Below are 16,722 nucleotides of genomic sequence, written 5' to 3' on the forward strand. Positions count from 1 at the left end.
TCTGGCATCCCGGTGCAAGTTTCGGCAACTTTGTATTCAGTGTGGAGGATCACACTCAATCAAAGATTGTAACAGATCCACGAGTGGAGGGGGTGGGCCCGGGACTGTGGCTGCTCTCTCGGGTCATGGCCCTGGAACTTCCTCCTCTAAGTAGGACTCCCTCTCCAGTCCGGGTGGGATCAATGTCTGAGTGGCTTAACGTTTATCCCGCTTGTGATGATGCAGTTTTCCTTAGATCAGGTTTTAAGTTCAGTTTCCCATTTCCCATTAGCGGTAGGGAGGAGACAGGAGCTGTGAGGAATCTGCGCTCTGCTAGGGAGTTGACAATGATTTTGCACGAAAGGTGATGCATGAAGTCTCTATGGGTCACATAGCTGGTCCGTTCGACAAGCCCCTATTCCGGAATTGGTGCTCTTGCTGGTGGGTGTTGTGCCTAAAAAAGCACTGGGTAAATACAGGCTGATTCAGCATCTGTCTTGCCAGTCGGGGTCATCTGTTAACAAAGCTATTTCCGAATTGCATTGTCATTTGGTTTACCAATCCTTCGACTCTGCCCTGGATATGGTGAGTTCCTTCAAAGCAAGTGCTCTTATGTGCAAACAGGATGTGGAATCAGCTTTCAGTTTGATTCCACTTCATCCATCAGTTCTAGGCTGGATGATGGATTACATAGATAAGTGCTTTCCCATAGGGTGCACAGTCTCCTGCGCATATTTTGAGCCTTTTAGCGCTTTTCTACAATGGTGCTTGGTCAGGGCCATGGGGGAAGAAGTCATCTTTCATTACTTGGATGACTTTGTCTTGGTTGGTCCGGCGGGCTCATCGTGCTATGCTAGCTAATAGACGATGATATGGCTTTGTTTGACAGTTTATCGGTAACAATTGCACACGATAATACCGAGGGCCCCGTGGAAGTCATTGTTTATTTGGGTATTGAGATAGACACAGTGGCTTTCTTGCGTGATAGTATCCTGCTTGGTTTTGCGATGGGTAAAGTTACCCTCAAGCAGGCTCAATCCTTGTTGGGCCTGTTTCACTTCACATGTCGTGTGATTCTCATCTGTTGAGTTTTTTGTTTAAAATTGGAGACGGCTACTTCCGGGGTTTGGCATGGGCACCATTTCATTAGGTTGTTGCGGCAGATGTGCAGGGTTCTGTTTATTTGTTAAGCCTTTTTTCAAGATTTTAATGGGGTGCGGATCTGGGTTGCCCCACCTGTCTGCAGCCGGGTTCTCCATCTCTTCACGGTTGCAGCGATCTACTCAGGTATTGGTGCTTATTTTGAGGGGAAGTGGTGTGCGGCTCCATGGCTTGGGGTGAGGTTGTCGGACAGTTTGACTAGGAACTTATTGCTCCTGGAATTGTTCCCGATAATGGTAATGCTTGAGCTGTGATGTGTGGGGCTGGAGAATCATTAAGTGGTCCTGTGGTGTGACAATCTGGGCGTAGTGCACGCAATCAATCGGCAAAGATTGGCCTCTTTGCAGGTTATTTGGTTGCTTGTACAAAGTTTTGAATTGCCTGCCGCATAATATATCGATACGGGCTCAGCATGTGCCTGGGGTTGACAATGGGATCGCAGATGCGCTCTCATTTTGACTTGGGTCAGTTTCGGCGGCTGGCACATGACACGGCAGCCATTGTTGAATCTTGTCCCTCTTATGTGTAGCAGGTAATCTGGCTGACATGGAGGAACTAGCACATAGATCGCTGCCTGCTGCAACGTATCGGGCTTACCTCTGCACGTGGGAACAGTTGAGGCAGTTCTTGCAGCGTGCTGGCAACAGAGGTAATGGTTTGGATTCTCTTATTCTTGCTTTTGTCTCATGTAGTGGTTGTGGAAGATGGGATTTACTGTAAGGTACAGTGTTCCAAAACTGACCAGGTTGGTAGGGGTGTTGGGTTTTGATGGGGCGTTGCACTGACCGCAGGATTTATGGGGGTCTTGACTTTAACCTATTTGAGCCTACGTCCTGTGTCCTCGGGCACTTGGGTGAAGCACATGGATGCGTCTCCAGTGACTTGTTATCAATTCAGTTGAGTTTTGAGAAGCTGTATCTGTTAATATCTATGGTCAACTATGGCACCCACTCATTCCGCATCGGCACTGCAGAAGCTGATGCTGCGGCGGGTTGGTCCATGCATGAGATCTGGGCACTTGGCAGGTAGAGGTCTGGTGTATACCAGAAATATATTAGAATTTTCCTTGTTAATTGTACCCTAACTTGAGGACTAGCTACTCACAGCCCTTGAGGAATTTTTGTGTTACCACTGGTTTTAACCATGGCTTCTGCCTGCAGGTGGATGTTTTGTGTTTTTTCCTCAGATCAAGTTAGGTATCTAGATCCTGCAACCCCCCCGCCCCCCCAGTTCCCCGTCCCTATGTGTTGGTAGACCACTTAGTAGTTTCTGCTGTTAAGTTCAATAGTAATTTTGCTTCGCTGTTGTGGTTAGTTGGCTGGTTTTAACTGCTGTTTTGTGCAGTTATTAACCTTACATTTGGATGATCAGTGCATTTGGATAGTTGGACATGTTTGTGTATTGGGCCTCTCATTCACCTTTAGCAGCAGATTATTCTCTATTTCCAGAAGGTAGACTGGTGAGATTGATTGGCCATAGGGGAATGAGGTGGGAGTCATTCCATCAGGTTGTTGAAGAGTCTGTGGCAGTTTTTGGCTATACATCTTGGGGGCAATGACATTACCACCAGGTCATCCCTGGATTTGCACTGTGATATAAGGTGTGAATTGCTGGAGTTGATGGGTATCTGGCCCTTTTGTCAGATATTTTGATCAGATATTGTCCAGAGGAGAGTTTGGCGGGGTGTTAGGCCCAGAGCTGTTGACCATATAAGACACAGGGTGAATACGGTTGTTGTAAGAGCTTTAGAAGCCTGGTTTTCTGGCATCCTGCCATTTCATATCGGGACGGTCATTTTTTTTTTTTAGGGGAAGGGGTGCATCTCTCTCTGGCAGGCATGTATATTTTTGGAGGATTTGTTTCAGGGTTTGAGGGCAGTATAAGGGTTTTAGGGGTTTGGTGGTGGCTGTGGTTCCTTGGTAACCTTAGTTTGGCCGGTGTCAGAACGGCTGTTATTGGTGTGATTTAATGGTTTATTTTCCCGGGGGCATATCCGAATACAGCGGAGGTTAGGTGTGGATTTCAGTTTGTGATCAAGGGCTACCACTGGGCCTGATGGGCCCTTTGCTTTTGGTGTGGTTGGTCTGCTTTCAAGTCAGTGTTTATGTGGGCAGATGGCCACAGCAATGCTGGTTTTGTCCCTACAGGGGTTGGGCAGTTGATCCTTCCCTTGTGAGTCGTTCGGGCAGGGATAAAGGCAGAAGGCACCATCCCTGTTTGGGTGAGCAGTTGGCCCTGTTTTTAAGTTTAAGATTACGTTTAGAAATTAGCGCTTCGCTAAGCCAGTCTTTACCCCACCACCTTCATTTTAACTAATTTAGTTTAAATAATTTCGGTCAAATCGCTTTAAATAAAAAGATGACCCATCTTCACTGCCCCTATATAACCCAAAGTGTTCTCTCTCTATATACAGATGCCTGGTGAGCACTTGAATTTTCAGCACCTACAACTCAAGCAAAGGAAGACGTCTCTAACCCCTGATCTCTCTGCCCGTTGTATAGTACGGTAAGTCTGCTGGGATCTATAGTCATCCAATGGATTAAGCTGCACATTTGTTAATATATACTTTATTAAGATCTTATATTTTATTTATATTATAGGAAAAGTGTTTCAAAAGCTTTGCAGTGACCAGTACACAGATCTTATTGAAATTTTTTTTTATATCAATATATATTTATAAATCATCACTAATTAAATATCTCCCAAGTTTTTAAAACATTATACCACCTTTACACCACAGTATTATAAATATTGTTTCCATAATAAATATATTACATAATAATGACCTCTTAATACAATAGAGGACAATGATCAATAAAAGTAACATTCCTTCATCTCTCTCTAACCAGACAATATGGCTGCGTTTGCCTTCATCCCGGCAGAGATGAGAGAGGAGCTGGTGGCCAGAGTGGAATATATTAAGACGCTGATCAACAGGTGCCATAAACTAGATCTGGTGATGGTGGAGGTGTTCGAAGAGAAGTTGGCTGAGATACTGTGCGATAAGTTCATAGGACACTGGTACCCGGAAAAGCCAATGAAAGGCCAGGCCTATAGGTATTTCCTATTCTTGCCACATTTCTTCTAGAACCTGGGAATAGCGGTCAGGTATGTTAATAGTCATGGCAAAGTCACTAGTTTCCTCTCTGCTTGTTTCTAGGCTTATCTTTTTTCTCCCACTAGACACTTCAATAGATTCGATTGGGAAAATAATTTACGCTTGTTTGGTAGGAAGTTACTCCTCATGAAATATCATGCCAACAAATCCAAACAACCCATTACCACATTGCAGCAATCTGATGTGGAACACCTTATGAGTTCACTGGAAAATCTGAATGTGACTGATCCCAATATCATTACAAAATTATCTGAAGAGGATTTGACTGCCTTATCCATTTTGGAAGACTTAGAAAACAAATCCAATTTTACACCTAAGACCAAAAGGGAAGGTCAAGCTTTTTCCCCACATGATTCGATCTGCCCAGAAGTACGGGTTTTTATGAACTTAGTCACCAAAGACCTAGACAAATTGCATATCAACAATTTCAAAAGAACCTGTCATGGTAAGAACCTTAACTATATAAAGAGAAAAGCTCTGGACAAAATAAACAAGTGGGATGATGTTGTCCTAAAACCCTCAGAGAAAGGGATAGATATAGATATAGATTTATATATATATATATATATATATATATATATACATACATACATACAGTCAGGTCCATAAATATTGGGACATTGACAGAATTTTCATATTTTGGCCTCTATTCACCACCACAATGGCTTTGAAATGAAACAAACAAGATGTGATTTAACTGCAGACTTTCAGATTTAATTTGAGGGTAATTACATCCAAATCAGGTGAACGGTGTAGGAATTACAACGGTTTCTATATGTGCCTCCCACTTTTTAAGGGACCAAAAGTAATGGGACAAACTAAACAATCCTAAATCTAACTTTCACTTTTTAATACTTTGTTGCAAATCCTTTGCAGGCAATTACAGCCTGAAGTCTGGAATGCATAGACATCACCAGACGCTGGGTTTCATCCCTGGTGATGCTCTGCCAGGCCTCTACTGCAAATGTCTTCAGTTCCTGCTTGTTCTTGGGGCATTTTCCCTTCAGTTTTGTCTTAATCAAGTGAAATGCATGCTCAATCGGATTCAGGTCAGGGGATTGACTTGGCCATTGCATAACATACCACTTTTTAGCCTTAAAAAACTCTTTGTTTGCTTTTGCAGTATGCTTCGGGTCACTGTCCATCTGCACTGTGAAGCACCGTCCAATGAGTTCTGAAGTATTTGACTGAATATGAGCACATAATATTGCCCGAAACACTTCAGAATTCATTCTGCTGCTTTTGTCAGCAGTCACATCATCAATAGATACAAGGGAACCAGTTCCATTGGCAGCCATACATGCCCATGCCATGACACTACCACCACCACCATGCTTCACTGATGAGGTGGTATGTTTTGGATCATGAGCAGTTCCTTTCCTTCTCTTCTCTTCCCATCACTCTGGTACAAGTTGATCTTTGTCTCATCTGTCCATAGGATGTTGTAATGGCTTTTTTAGATGTTGTTTGGCAAACTCTAATCTGGTCTTCCTGTTTTTGTGGCTCACCAATGGTTTGCATCTTGTGGTGAACCCTCTATATTCACTCTTGTGAAGTCTTCTCTTGATTGTTGACTTTGACACATATACATTACCTCCTGGAGAGTGTTCTTGATTTGGCCAACTGTTGTGAAGGGGTTTTTCTTCACCAGGGAAATAATTATTTTGTCATCCACAACAGTTGTTTTCCGTGGTCTTCCGGGTCTTTTGGTGTTGCTGAGCTCTCCGGTGCGTTCTTTCTTTTTAAGAATGTTCCAAACAGTTGATTTGGCCACACCTAATGTTTTTTGCTATCTCTCTGATGGGTTTGTTTTGATTTTTCACCCTAATGATGGCTTGCTTCACTGATAGTGACAGCTCTTTGGATCTCATATTGAGAGTTGATAGCAACTGATTCCAAATGCAAATGTCACACCTAGAATCAACTCCAGACCTTTTACCTGCTTAATTGATAATGAAATAATGAGGGAATAGCTCACACCTGTCCATGAAATAGCTTTTGAGTTGATAGTCCAATTACTTTTGGTCCCTTAAAAAGTGGGAGGCACATATTGAAACTGTTGTAATTCTTACACCGTTCACCCGATTGGATGTAATTACCCTCAAATTAAATCTGAAAGTCTGCAGTTAAAGCACATCTTGTTTGTTTCATTTCAAAACCATTGTGGTGGTGAATAGAGGCCAAAATCTGAAAATTCTGTCAATGTCCCAATATTTATGGACCTGACTGTAATATTATATATATATATATATATATATATATATATATACACACACGTTTCGGGGTACATTCCCCGTCATCAGGACACGGTGTCCTGATGACGGGGAATGTACCCCGAAACGTAGATGCGCTAATGCAATAAAGCATTAGTTTTTTTCAAAGTCTATTCAGCTTGTGAGTGCCTCCTTTCTGGAAATTCATATATACAGGGGACGTCCATCCTCAAGGTGAGCACCGCAGCAAGGAATCATTGGCTCATATAACAGGAGTGCCGGTAACTTGGATTGGGTATATATATATATATATATATATATATATATACACATATACACACACACACACACAGTTACCTGGCTGAAGGATCTCTACACAAAAGATGCATTCAAACAACTGGAAGACAGCAAATGCTATAAGAGAGTCCTCTTCAACCCCATGGACAATTTTTTGATCTACTATACTAGAAGCATCGACAATGGACTTAAGGATGGTGTTATTAACAAGTCAGAACATGACTTTCTTAAGGTTGGTAATCCCAAGATGCCAACCTTTTATTTATTCCCGAAAATACAGAAGAACCTGCTTGAACCACCTGGCAGACCCATTGTGTCTGGGATAGGAGGACTCCTGGAAAATGCCATCAATTTCATTGATGCACATCTTAGACAGCATGTTCTGGAACTACAGTCATATGCACAGGATACAGCAGACATCCTGAGAAAAAAACATGATGATAAATTGGATGGCAACCACCTCCTCATCAGCCTTGATGTAGAATCTCTTTACACCAGTATAAACCATACTCAAGGCATAAAAGTGATAAAATGTTTCCAGACGATGGAGGTGTTCAATGAACTTCATGAGTTCGTTAGAACTTCTACACTGTATCCTACCTTTCAACTATTTTACTTTCGATGACAAATTTTACATGCAGTGCCAAGGCACTGCAATGAGGAGTACCTGTGCACCAACTTATGCAAACCTATTTTTGGGTTGGTGGGAGAGGGAGTATGTATTTTGCAAGCGGAATGATTTTCACACCAAAAACATCATTTTATGGCTATGATACATAGATGATGTGTTTGTAATATGGGAAGGTGATGAAGACTCCTTCAAAAACTTTGTACAGACTTTGAATGACAACGATATCAGCAGGAACCATATCTCATACCTCGACCTTCTCATCTACAGAGGACAGAACAACAAAATTGAGACCTCCCTTTACAAAAAAAAAGAGACTGCCACCAACAGTTTCTTTCATTTTTCAAGCTCACATTTTCCCCCAACCTTACGTAACATTCCGAAAGGAGAATTCCTCCGTCTTAAGAGGAATTTTTCAGATGAGGATACATATAAGATGAAGTGTAAGGAACTCACTTCTAGCCTTAAAGAGCAAGGATACAGCGGGGGGTCCATAAAAAAAGCTATTGCATTCATGGATGATATCAAAAGAGATTCTCTGATCTTCAAACAAAAAGGAACAATCCTCTGTTAAGAATGACACCGTCAGATTTTTGTGAAGAATGGACATCAATACAGAATATGATTCAAGAACATTGGCCCATTCTCCTCTCATATATACAGATCTAGCAGAACATTTAAAAGACAAGGTGGCTATGAGCTGGAGGAGATCCCTCAATCTCAGAGACAAACTCGTCCGAACTCATTATACAAAGACCTTCCCTAAGAAACCCCTTAGATCTTGGACATTCCCTTGTGGATCCTGCAAAGTTTGTCAACACATACTGAGAAAAGATTCTATCGTAGACAAATATGGAAAAACAATACAAATAAAACAATTCATGAATTGCCGTGCCATGAATGTAGTGTATTGCATTACCTGCGATTGCCAATTAATGTACATTGGCATGACAACACAGATGCTGAAGCAGAGGGCATTAGAACATATTGGTTCCATAAGGAATGCTGCATCTGATTTTCAAGAGAGTAAACAGCTGACTACCATTGCAAGGCACTTCCACTTTGAGAATAAGAACACTATTAAAGGCCTAAAAATCTTCGGCCTAGAACGAGTCCATCTGGGTATTAGAGGGGGAAACATGACCACTGAACTCCTCAAAAAAGAAAGCATGTGGACCTTCAAACTGGGTACCCTCTCTCCCCATGGCTTGAACAAATTTATAAACTATGGAGTTTTCCTTCCAACCTAATATATAAACTATATGACCAACCTTTTCTGATCATTTCCCCTTTCCCTTCCCCCCTTAGTTTAATCCCTCCAACAAATTTTGTCTCCTCCTTCATCAGACGATATTTTATATCAATTGGTTAATACAGTAAAATCTCATATGTTTAGGCATTTTTCTATATTTATCTCATCTTTAAAAACCCACCCTTCTTTTTTTTACATGTAAATGTTTTTTTATCATCTCATTTATATATATTTTTATGTCTATTATCATGCCCAAGTATTTTAGGAGATTATCTTCCTTGCTCACCACGCACCAACATATTAAAGTACCACACATTTTCACCCCCCTCTTTTACCTTTTCTCTATTTTCACTGCATAGACATCTCACACAATACCCAGAAAATTACTCTTTGATGCCAACCATGCCAGATACCTCATTGATCTTATACGTACACTATATGACACCTCATTTTACCTTCACACCGATGCACCATCACCTTTACATTTCTTTTCGATAAATAGGAAATACACTTCTTTTTCCTACTATTTACATTTATTTTCCACTTGTTCACTATTATTTACTACCTTCATCTTGATGCTTCCATTTATTCTAAAGCTTGTGCTTCTTCCACATAAGCAATATTGTCTATTGACGCACTATTCCATATCAGGTTTGTACACGTTTTTTACCCTAGTCATAGCATTGACCTGACTTTCTCTTTTGAGCTACTTTTTCCCATATCTCCCTAATGAAATCTGTATAAATTTTAACTTTTTATACTCACTGTTATCCTTGTTCATATTCGTACTCTATCATTACTCATATTATTTTTACTAAAGTTTCTGTGTATGGTTATACTTATATTTATTTGTATTATTTCTCAATATACTATATATATATTTTTTTATTTTTAATGTTTATTTTTATATTTATTTCTTATTTCACTTCCAGATTGACCTTATTGTACCATTACAAATTTTTTTAGCACCTACTGTACCATAGGATACTATTTATTATAATTTACAATACTTGTGACCAATCTGACACTTTTATATCCTTCCTTTTTTTGTATTTATATTTCTATTTATGTATTTAGAAACATATATGCTCCATTTAGCTTAATAAGTGATTACTGTAATGACATTCATGCGAGACATTTTGAAACATGTGCTCATTCCTTATAATCAGAGACCATTCTCAAACTATGCCTTTAAGACACTCTGATTAAGCTTTTGACATGTCCATCAGGAGGCATTGATTTTGATTGGTCCATTTACCTTACTTCAGCCGAGGCCTGCGCTTCAGCAGGTTAGGCTGTAACTGGTGATCAAGCCGCAATCCAAGGGTGAAACGTATGTCCAGGCTCAGAGTCCCTGTCGGCGCTGATGGGGATTCACATCTCGCTGTCTTCTCCGGCAACTTGGAAAAACCCAAGGGTGAAACGCGCGTCCAGGCTCTATACATATCATAACAGCCTGCGAGACGAAGATTTTTATAAGATATTTTAACCACCTCTCAGGGAATTCATGTATATAACCTATTATTATTAGTATTATTACTTTCTTCTTCGGGATCCATAGCTAATATGTTGGGGTATAAATCCCGGTCACCAAACAGTTAAAACAAATGAGCTCTCTGCTCCCCGGATGCATCAGGTCTCCCCCACATTTACTCCACCTCCAGCCCCAGGTAGCCAGTTATTTCCTGTTGGTGTTTCACCACAAAGACAGTGGGACTGCAGGAGCAGTCCCGCAGACGAGTAAACAAAAAAAAAAAAAGAGAGAGTTACCTCTCCATCCGGTGGGTGGTCTGAACTGTCCTGGAAGCAGCCTCGTGTCTTACTGGAGATGCACTGGCCACCTGCTGCAGCTACCCCCTCCGGCGCCGCAACGCTATTAGTGTCTTCGGCAGGGGCTCTGAGCCCTGGACTGCATCCGGATCAAGGGGATAACAGGTAAGAGGGGTTTTCGGTGGCCGCCGACGCCAAGAACTCGTGGCGGTCTGGCCTCCGGCGGAGACACTGGCTGGAGGTCAGCTGCAGTCGGGAGGACATACAGCTTGTCTCCTACACTAGACCACCGGGATATGACTAGCTCCTGACAAGCCGGAGCTTGGTTGGCGGGGGCCATGTCAGTTTACCAGGCAAATCCAAGCAGCATAGTGGAGGTTTGCTTTCCCCGGCGGCCCCTCCCCAATCCACATGCTAGCCAGTCACTGCCTCAGTGTTGTGGGTTGTCCCGCCCAGCCTCTCCTATATGAGCAAGCCACTTACAGGTGCTCTCCAATGCTGCTCGCTTGGAGGCTGGGCAGTCTCCCTGTATTCCTCTCCTACCGCTGGACAGGTTTTTACAGAGCTCTAACCTACTATGCCTAGGGCTGAATGGTAGTAGCAAGAGCAAATAAATTGCAAATTGCTCGCAGAGTGTTTATGCATTGCATGTGATTAATGTTTGTTGAGTACTGTCTTTTTTGAATAATTGTCAGTCCTTTAACCTTTCACTGCTGTATTTTCCCCTCATCCCTCAGCTGCAGGTGTGTGGGTTGGGGGTAGAGATCAGCTCATGTGCTCTTGGAACCTTGCTTTATTAATAGGTCAAAGGAATCTGAGGGTCAGGGGGTAGGAGCCCCTTTGCTGATATCCTGTGTAGCCTGCCGAGCAGGTTTATCCTCACAGGACTTTGTACAAAATGGACTATGTGGGAACTACTTTAGGCAGTCACCACATCAGTCAAGTTTACCCATTACGGGGCCTGAGCCCCACTGGGCTTCCTTTTCCCAGGTTATGGCCCAGGTGGCGGAGCGTTTGGCTGCCCCTGCACCCCCAGTTTGGGGTTTCCCTCAGCAGATGCATCCCCCTATGGTTATCCCCTTTATGTTTCCATCCTGGATGGAACTTGGTATTGGTAGAGGCATGGCGTCATCGTCGGGGGTTTTTCAACCGCCACAGGCCGCCAAACCAAAACAGCCGAAGTTAAGACTGCGGTCGGCCTCCCATACGGGTGAGTATTCTAGTACATCCTTTGAGGAGGAGCAGGCACAAGATTCCTCTCAGGAGTCTAGCTCTGAAGAGGGTGAAGATCATTTCCCTTTTTTGATCAGGGCGGTTATGTCAGTGTTAAATATTGAGGAAGGGGATCCTCCACTTAGGAAAACACCTTTGTTCAAAACACCAGAAAGTGGTTAATGCAGAGTTCCCTAAGTCTGAACATTTATCAGAACTTATGGGGGAAGCATGGGTTTGTCTGGATAAGAAAAAACACCCCTCCAAAAGAGTGGCAATGTTGTAGCCTTTTCCGTCAGAAGAGTGTGCGAAATGGGAGACTCCACCTTCTGTTGATGCGCATGTGGCATAGCTAATAAAGCGTACCATGCTTCTGATCCCGGCGGTCATGCTGAAGGAAGCCATGGATAGACGGCTGGAGGGTTGCCTTAAATCAATTTTTTCCCTTCAGGAAACTCTGGCAGAATCTTTGCCAGATGCATCCAAGGAACAGTTGGACATGATTTCCTTTATTAAGGAAGGGGCGTCCTATTTGGGAGAGGTAGCCTTGGATACCGGGATTCTTACTTCCAAGGTCTCAGTGGAGTCCGTGGTGGCACGTAGGATTCTCTGGTTGAAGGATTGGAGAGCGGATGCAGGGTCCAAGAAGGCCCCAGAATCCCTCCACTTCACAGGAGGAGTCCTTTTGGTCCAGAATTGGACAAAATTGTGACCTCTATGGCAACCTCGAAGGCTGCAGGGCTGCCTTCAGCATCTTTGGCTAAAACCAGATGGGCGTCTTTTTGAGGGTTTCAGCCACAGGGCAAGACCAAGGGTCAGCCCTCAGCTAGATTTCCGCCTAAAGAGACAGGATCTAGGAAACCCTGGCAAGGTAAGCATCCAATGTCCAGAATCCAGGATAAACCAGTGGCCTGATGGGACGGGCCTCCCTCTGGGAGATCCCAGGGTGGGGGGCCGACTATTCCAGTTTTTGGAAGCCTGGCATCTCACAACAGAGGAGGGTTCGGGGAGTGGTCTCCCGCAGGTATGCCCTGACGTTTTGGAGGAGTCCTCCTCAGAGATTTTTTGGTGCAAACCCAACGGAGGGTTCGGTAAAGGCCGTGGCCCTTTAATAAGCTATCCAAACTCTACTGGCGTCGGAAGTTATTCCGGTACCAGAGAATCAATTACGGGAGGGCTTTTACTCCGACCTGTTCTTGATTCAGAAACCGATTGGGTCATACCAGCCCATACTAAATTTGAAAGGGCTCAACAAATTTGTTCGAGCCCCCGGGTTCCGAATGGAAACATTACAGTCAATTGTGTTGGCCATGGAACAGGGGTACTATATGGTGTCCTTGGATATACAGGATGCCTACCTCCACATACCAATCACCCGGACCCATCAACAATTTCTATGGTTTGCGGTAGGGGGAGAGCATTTTCAGTTTCAGACAGAGTGGACAGAGGCGGAAAGCCAGCTACCCATAAATATCCTGGAACTAAGAGCAATACTCAGAGCTTTAGCTCAGGCAATTTTGAAAGGCAGACCTGTGCAAATACAGTCCGACAATCGCACCGTGGTAGCCTACCTAAATCATCAAGGAGGCACAAGGAGTCAGGCTGCCTTGACAGAAGTGTCAAGGATCCTGGTGTGGGCAGAGCATCACCTCCCCACAATATCTGCGATGTTCATTCTGGGAGTCCTGAACTGGGAGGCGGATTTTCTCAGTCGGCAGGAGAAAAGTGCAGGAGAGTGGGCCCTGCATCCACAAGTTTTTCAAAGACTGGTGGACAAATGGGGTCTACCAGAGATAGACCTCAAGGCATCAAGAAGGAACAACAAGGATCCCAGGTACGGATCCTGGATAAGGGATCCAAGGGCTGAGTTTGTAGATGCGCTGACGGTAAGATGGCGGTACAGGCTAGCATATCTGTTTCCGCTGTTTGCTCTTTTCCCCAGAATCGTCAGAAAAATCAAGCAAGAGGGCAGTACGGTGATAGTAATAGCTCCAGCATGGCCGAGACGTCATTGGTTCACCGACCTACAGTCTCCCTCCGTGGATAGTCCATGGTCCCTTCTGTTGAGACCGGATCTGTTAGTACAGGGTCCTTGTTGGTACTTGGATCTTCATCGCTTATCTTTGACGGCATGGCTCTTGAGGCCTCCGTCTTGAGAAAGAAAAAGTTCTCTGAGGCTGTGATACAGATGATGAGGAAGGCATGTAAACCATCCTAGGCTCGTATTTACTATAGAATTTGGCATGCCTTGTTTCAGTGGTGTGAACTGAAGAAATATAACCCGGACAGTTTTCGGGTGTCTAGAGTGCTTGATTTTATTCAAAGCGGACTGAAAAAGGGGCTCCGCCTGGCCTCGTTGAGGGTACAAGTTTCAGCCCTTTCAATCTGGTTCCAACAGAGGATCGCCCTAATGCAAGATATAAGGACATTTTTACAGGGGGTGTTGAGGATTCAGCCTCCCTTTGTTCCCCCGGTAGTTCCATGGGATTTGACGCTAGTTCTCAGGGCCTTACAGGCTCCCCTGTTTGAGCCCTTAAATTCAACAGAGTTTAAGTGGTTAACAGCAAAGACAGTATTTCTTCTGGCTATAGCATCTGCACGCAGAGTATCTGACCTGGCTGCGTTTTCCGTCCGCGCTCCTTTTTTGGTATTTCATCAAAATAGAGCAGTACTGTGTACTAGGCAGGATTACCTTCCAAAAGTGGTATCTAAATTCCATATAAATGAAGAGATAGTGGTCCCAGCTTTTCAGGAGGCAAGTCTCTCGGTGGAGGAGGCTTCCCTAGATGTTGTCCGTGCATCGCAAATTTATGTATAACGCACTAGCAAATGGAGGAAGTCTGATTCCCTTTTTGTGCTTTATGGTTGTCATAAGCGTGGCTGGCCAGCCAATAAACAGACACTGGCCAAGTGGATTCGCATGGCAATCTCTCAAGCTTATACACAGACTGGCCTGCGGGTGCCGGACTCCATAACAGCACATTCTACCCGATTGGTAGGGCCTTCGTGGGCAGCCCGCCGGGGCGCCTCTGCTGAACAATTGTGCAGGGCAGCCACATGGTCCTTCCATCCATACTTTTGTTAAATTTTATTCCTTTGGCACCTTTGCCTAGCAGGATGCCTCCTTTGGGCATAGGATTCTCCTCTCTTCTGAGACTCAGGAGCATCCCCGACCGTAGGGTTAGTGCTTTGGGATATCCCCAACGTATCAGCTGTGGACCCCATGGACCCCGAAGAAGAAAATAAGAGTTATGGTATAACATACCTTTGTTAACTCTTTTTGTTCGAGGTCCATGGGGTCCACAGGACACCCACCCTGACACACCTGTAGTTCCGGGGGTTTTCATGAATTCCTTTCTCTTGAGAGTCTGGACTAGTGAGTATGGGTTTTCTTCTTTCTTATCCTTGTTTTGTCTTCGCCTGCTTGAGCTTGGTAACGAACTGGCTATCTGGGGCCGGAGGCGGGGTATATGAGGGGGAGACCCGGTGCATCCTGGGATCAGAGAGCTCATTTGTTTTTGACCAGGATTTATACCCCAACGTATCAGCTGTGGACCCCATGAACCTCGAAGAAAGAGAGTTAACAAAGGTATGTTATACCATAACTCTTATTTTGTGGATATGAGAGTTAAAAAATGTAGAACATTTGATTAATTAATACATTCACTTTTTTTTGCTTTTTTGCACAATTAAAGTAGCTACTAGATTTTGACAACCAATATTTATAAAAAGTGTTGATCAATTTATATATGTATTGTGTGATAGATAGAGCCCATTCCGCCTACTTTGAATGTTTTCCCTGTTTATAGCCTGGATATATCATTGCTGCTGTTGCTGAGACTTCCATGAATAACCATAACCTTTACATTAAGCTTAAACTCTTACTTCCTGTTACTCAGTAAATGGAATTATGAGGAGGCTTCATAAGGTTCTAGTGTATTATGATCTCTGGTGGACTTCTATGTGACCTACACAATCCTCTGACACTGACTAGGATAGTCAGTGAGACAAGGGGATAAATACTTTGCTTAAAGTGCATCCCTTGTAACATTCAAAACATTTCCTCCATACAATCTAATGGGTATTTGCTTTTCAGGTGTATCAGGATGAATAGACATGACCGGGATAAGAGCATTCTGAGAGCATGTGCTCAGAGTGGCCTAAAGTACCAGGAGCTGACCTTACCTAAAAAGATTACCCTGTGGATTGACCCTTATGAAGTGTCCTGTCAGTGAGTAGTTACACATGTCATTCAATATAGTTAGCAGAGTAAAGTATGGGTATAGTGTGGAGCAGTCCTAACTGATGCCCTATGCTGGCCCCGTACCTGTGATGTCATGGAAGGGGACAGCGCAGCTGTCAGGAGCATTGTCAACAACTGCCCAAATACTATGGGTGGCTCTACACACTGCAGGGTGCATGTCCTCCAAGCAGCACTGAAGCCGCACTACTGGGCACAGGGTGCCATTGCAGGAACCCTGCTAGCCAGGTGCAGGAGCCATGGGACAGCCATGGTGCCCTTTCCCCAACCAAGGCACTGCAACCTTGGAGATTGCTTGAACATCCCTCCCTATGGCCCTATATAAGTAGCCTCAAATCTCAATAACATTAATTGAATTACTAATTTATTAACAGGCTGGGAGAAGAAGGCTACCCATACACAGTGGCCAAGTTTGACCAAAGGGAATATCTTAATCCAGCAGCTTCTAAGCCCTTAGAAGAAAAAGAACAAGTCTCTTCTTCTAGCAAATACTCAATTCCCACTACAGAAGAGTTCAGTTCCTCAGTCTCATCCTCCTCAAATATTATGTTAATGGTGAAGACAGCGACAGTGGGATAGATGGATGCTCTAGAGATGCCAACACACCCGTCATGTCATATAGCCCTATAGAAGAGAATGTGTGGTGGTACCCTACCATGGAACCAGTGACTCCGGTAAGTTATTCTAAGCTAACATTGCATAGAAATGTCTACTGTAAGTGTGCACTACCCATCCCGTACATGAGGGCATTTTACATTGTCCTCAATCTGTTTAATGATTATTGAGAAGACAATAGAAAAGAGACATCTATATGAATGGTCTTCAATTAAA

At 43.6% G+C, this 16,722-nt stretch overlaps 1 protein-coding gene across 1 annotated transcript; it reads left to right on the forward strand.

Annotated features, from left to right (window-relative positions):
• The first annotated feature begins 4,024 nt into the window (after positions 1-4,024).
• On the forward strand, positions 4,025-16,470 carry LOC148526747 (protein BTG3-like). The gene is made up of 3 exons (XM_088469823.1): positions 4,025-4,197; positions 15,727-15,861; positions 16,266-16,470. The coding sequence occupies exons 1-3, from the start codon at positions 4,025-4,027 to the stop codon at positions 16,468-16,470; spliced, it is 513 nt and encodes a 170-aa protein (XP_088325949.1).
• The last annotated feature ends 252 nt before the right edge of the window (positions 16,471-16,722 follow it).

The sequence above is a fragment of the Taudactylus pleione genome, unplaced genomic scaffold (genome assembly GCF_031769625.1).
Source record: "Taudactylus pleione unplaced genomic scaffold, aTauple2 ptg000094l, whole genome shotgun sequence".
In the NCBI taxonomy this organism is placed as follows: Eukaryota; Metazoa; Chordata; class Amphibia; order Anura; family Myobatrachidae; genus Taudactylus; species Taudactylus pleione.

Excerpts from the sequence above, each read along its gene's own strand:
- LOC148526747 (XM_088469823.1), top strand. The coding sequence starts at position 4,025 with ATGAGAGAGGAGCTGGTGGCCAGAGTGGAATATATTAAGACGCTGATC. Across the intron at positions 4,198-15,726 it reads ATGAAAGGCCAGGCCTATAG|GTGTATCAGGATGAATAGAC; the intron begins GTATTTCCTATT and ends TTTGCTTTTCAG. Across the intron at positions 15,862-16,265 it reads CCTTATGAAGTGTCCTGTCA|GCTGGGAGAAGAAGGCTACC; the intron begins GTGAGTAGTTAC and ends ATTTATTAACAG.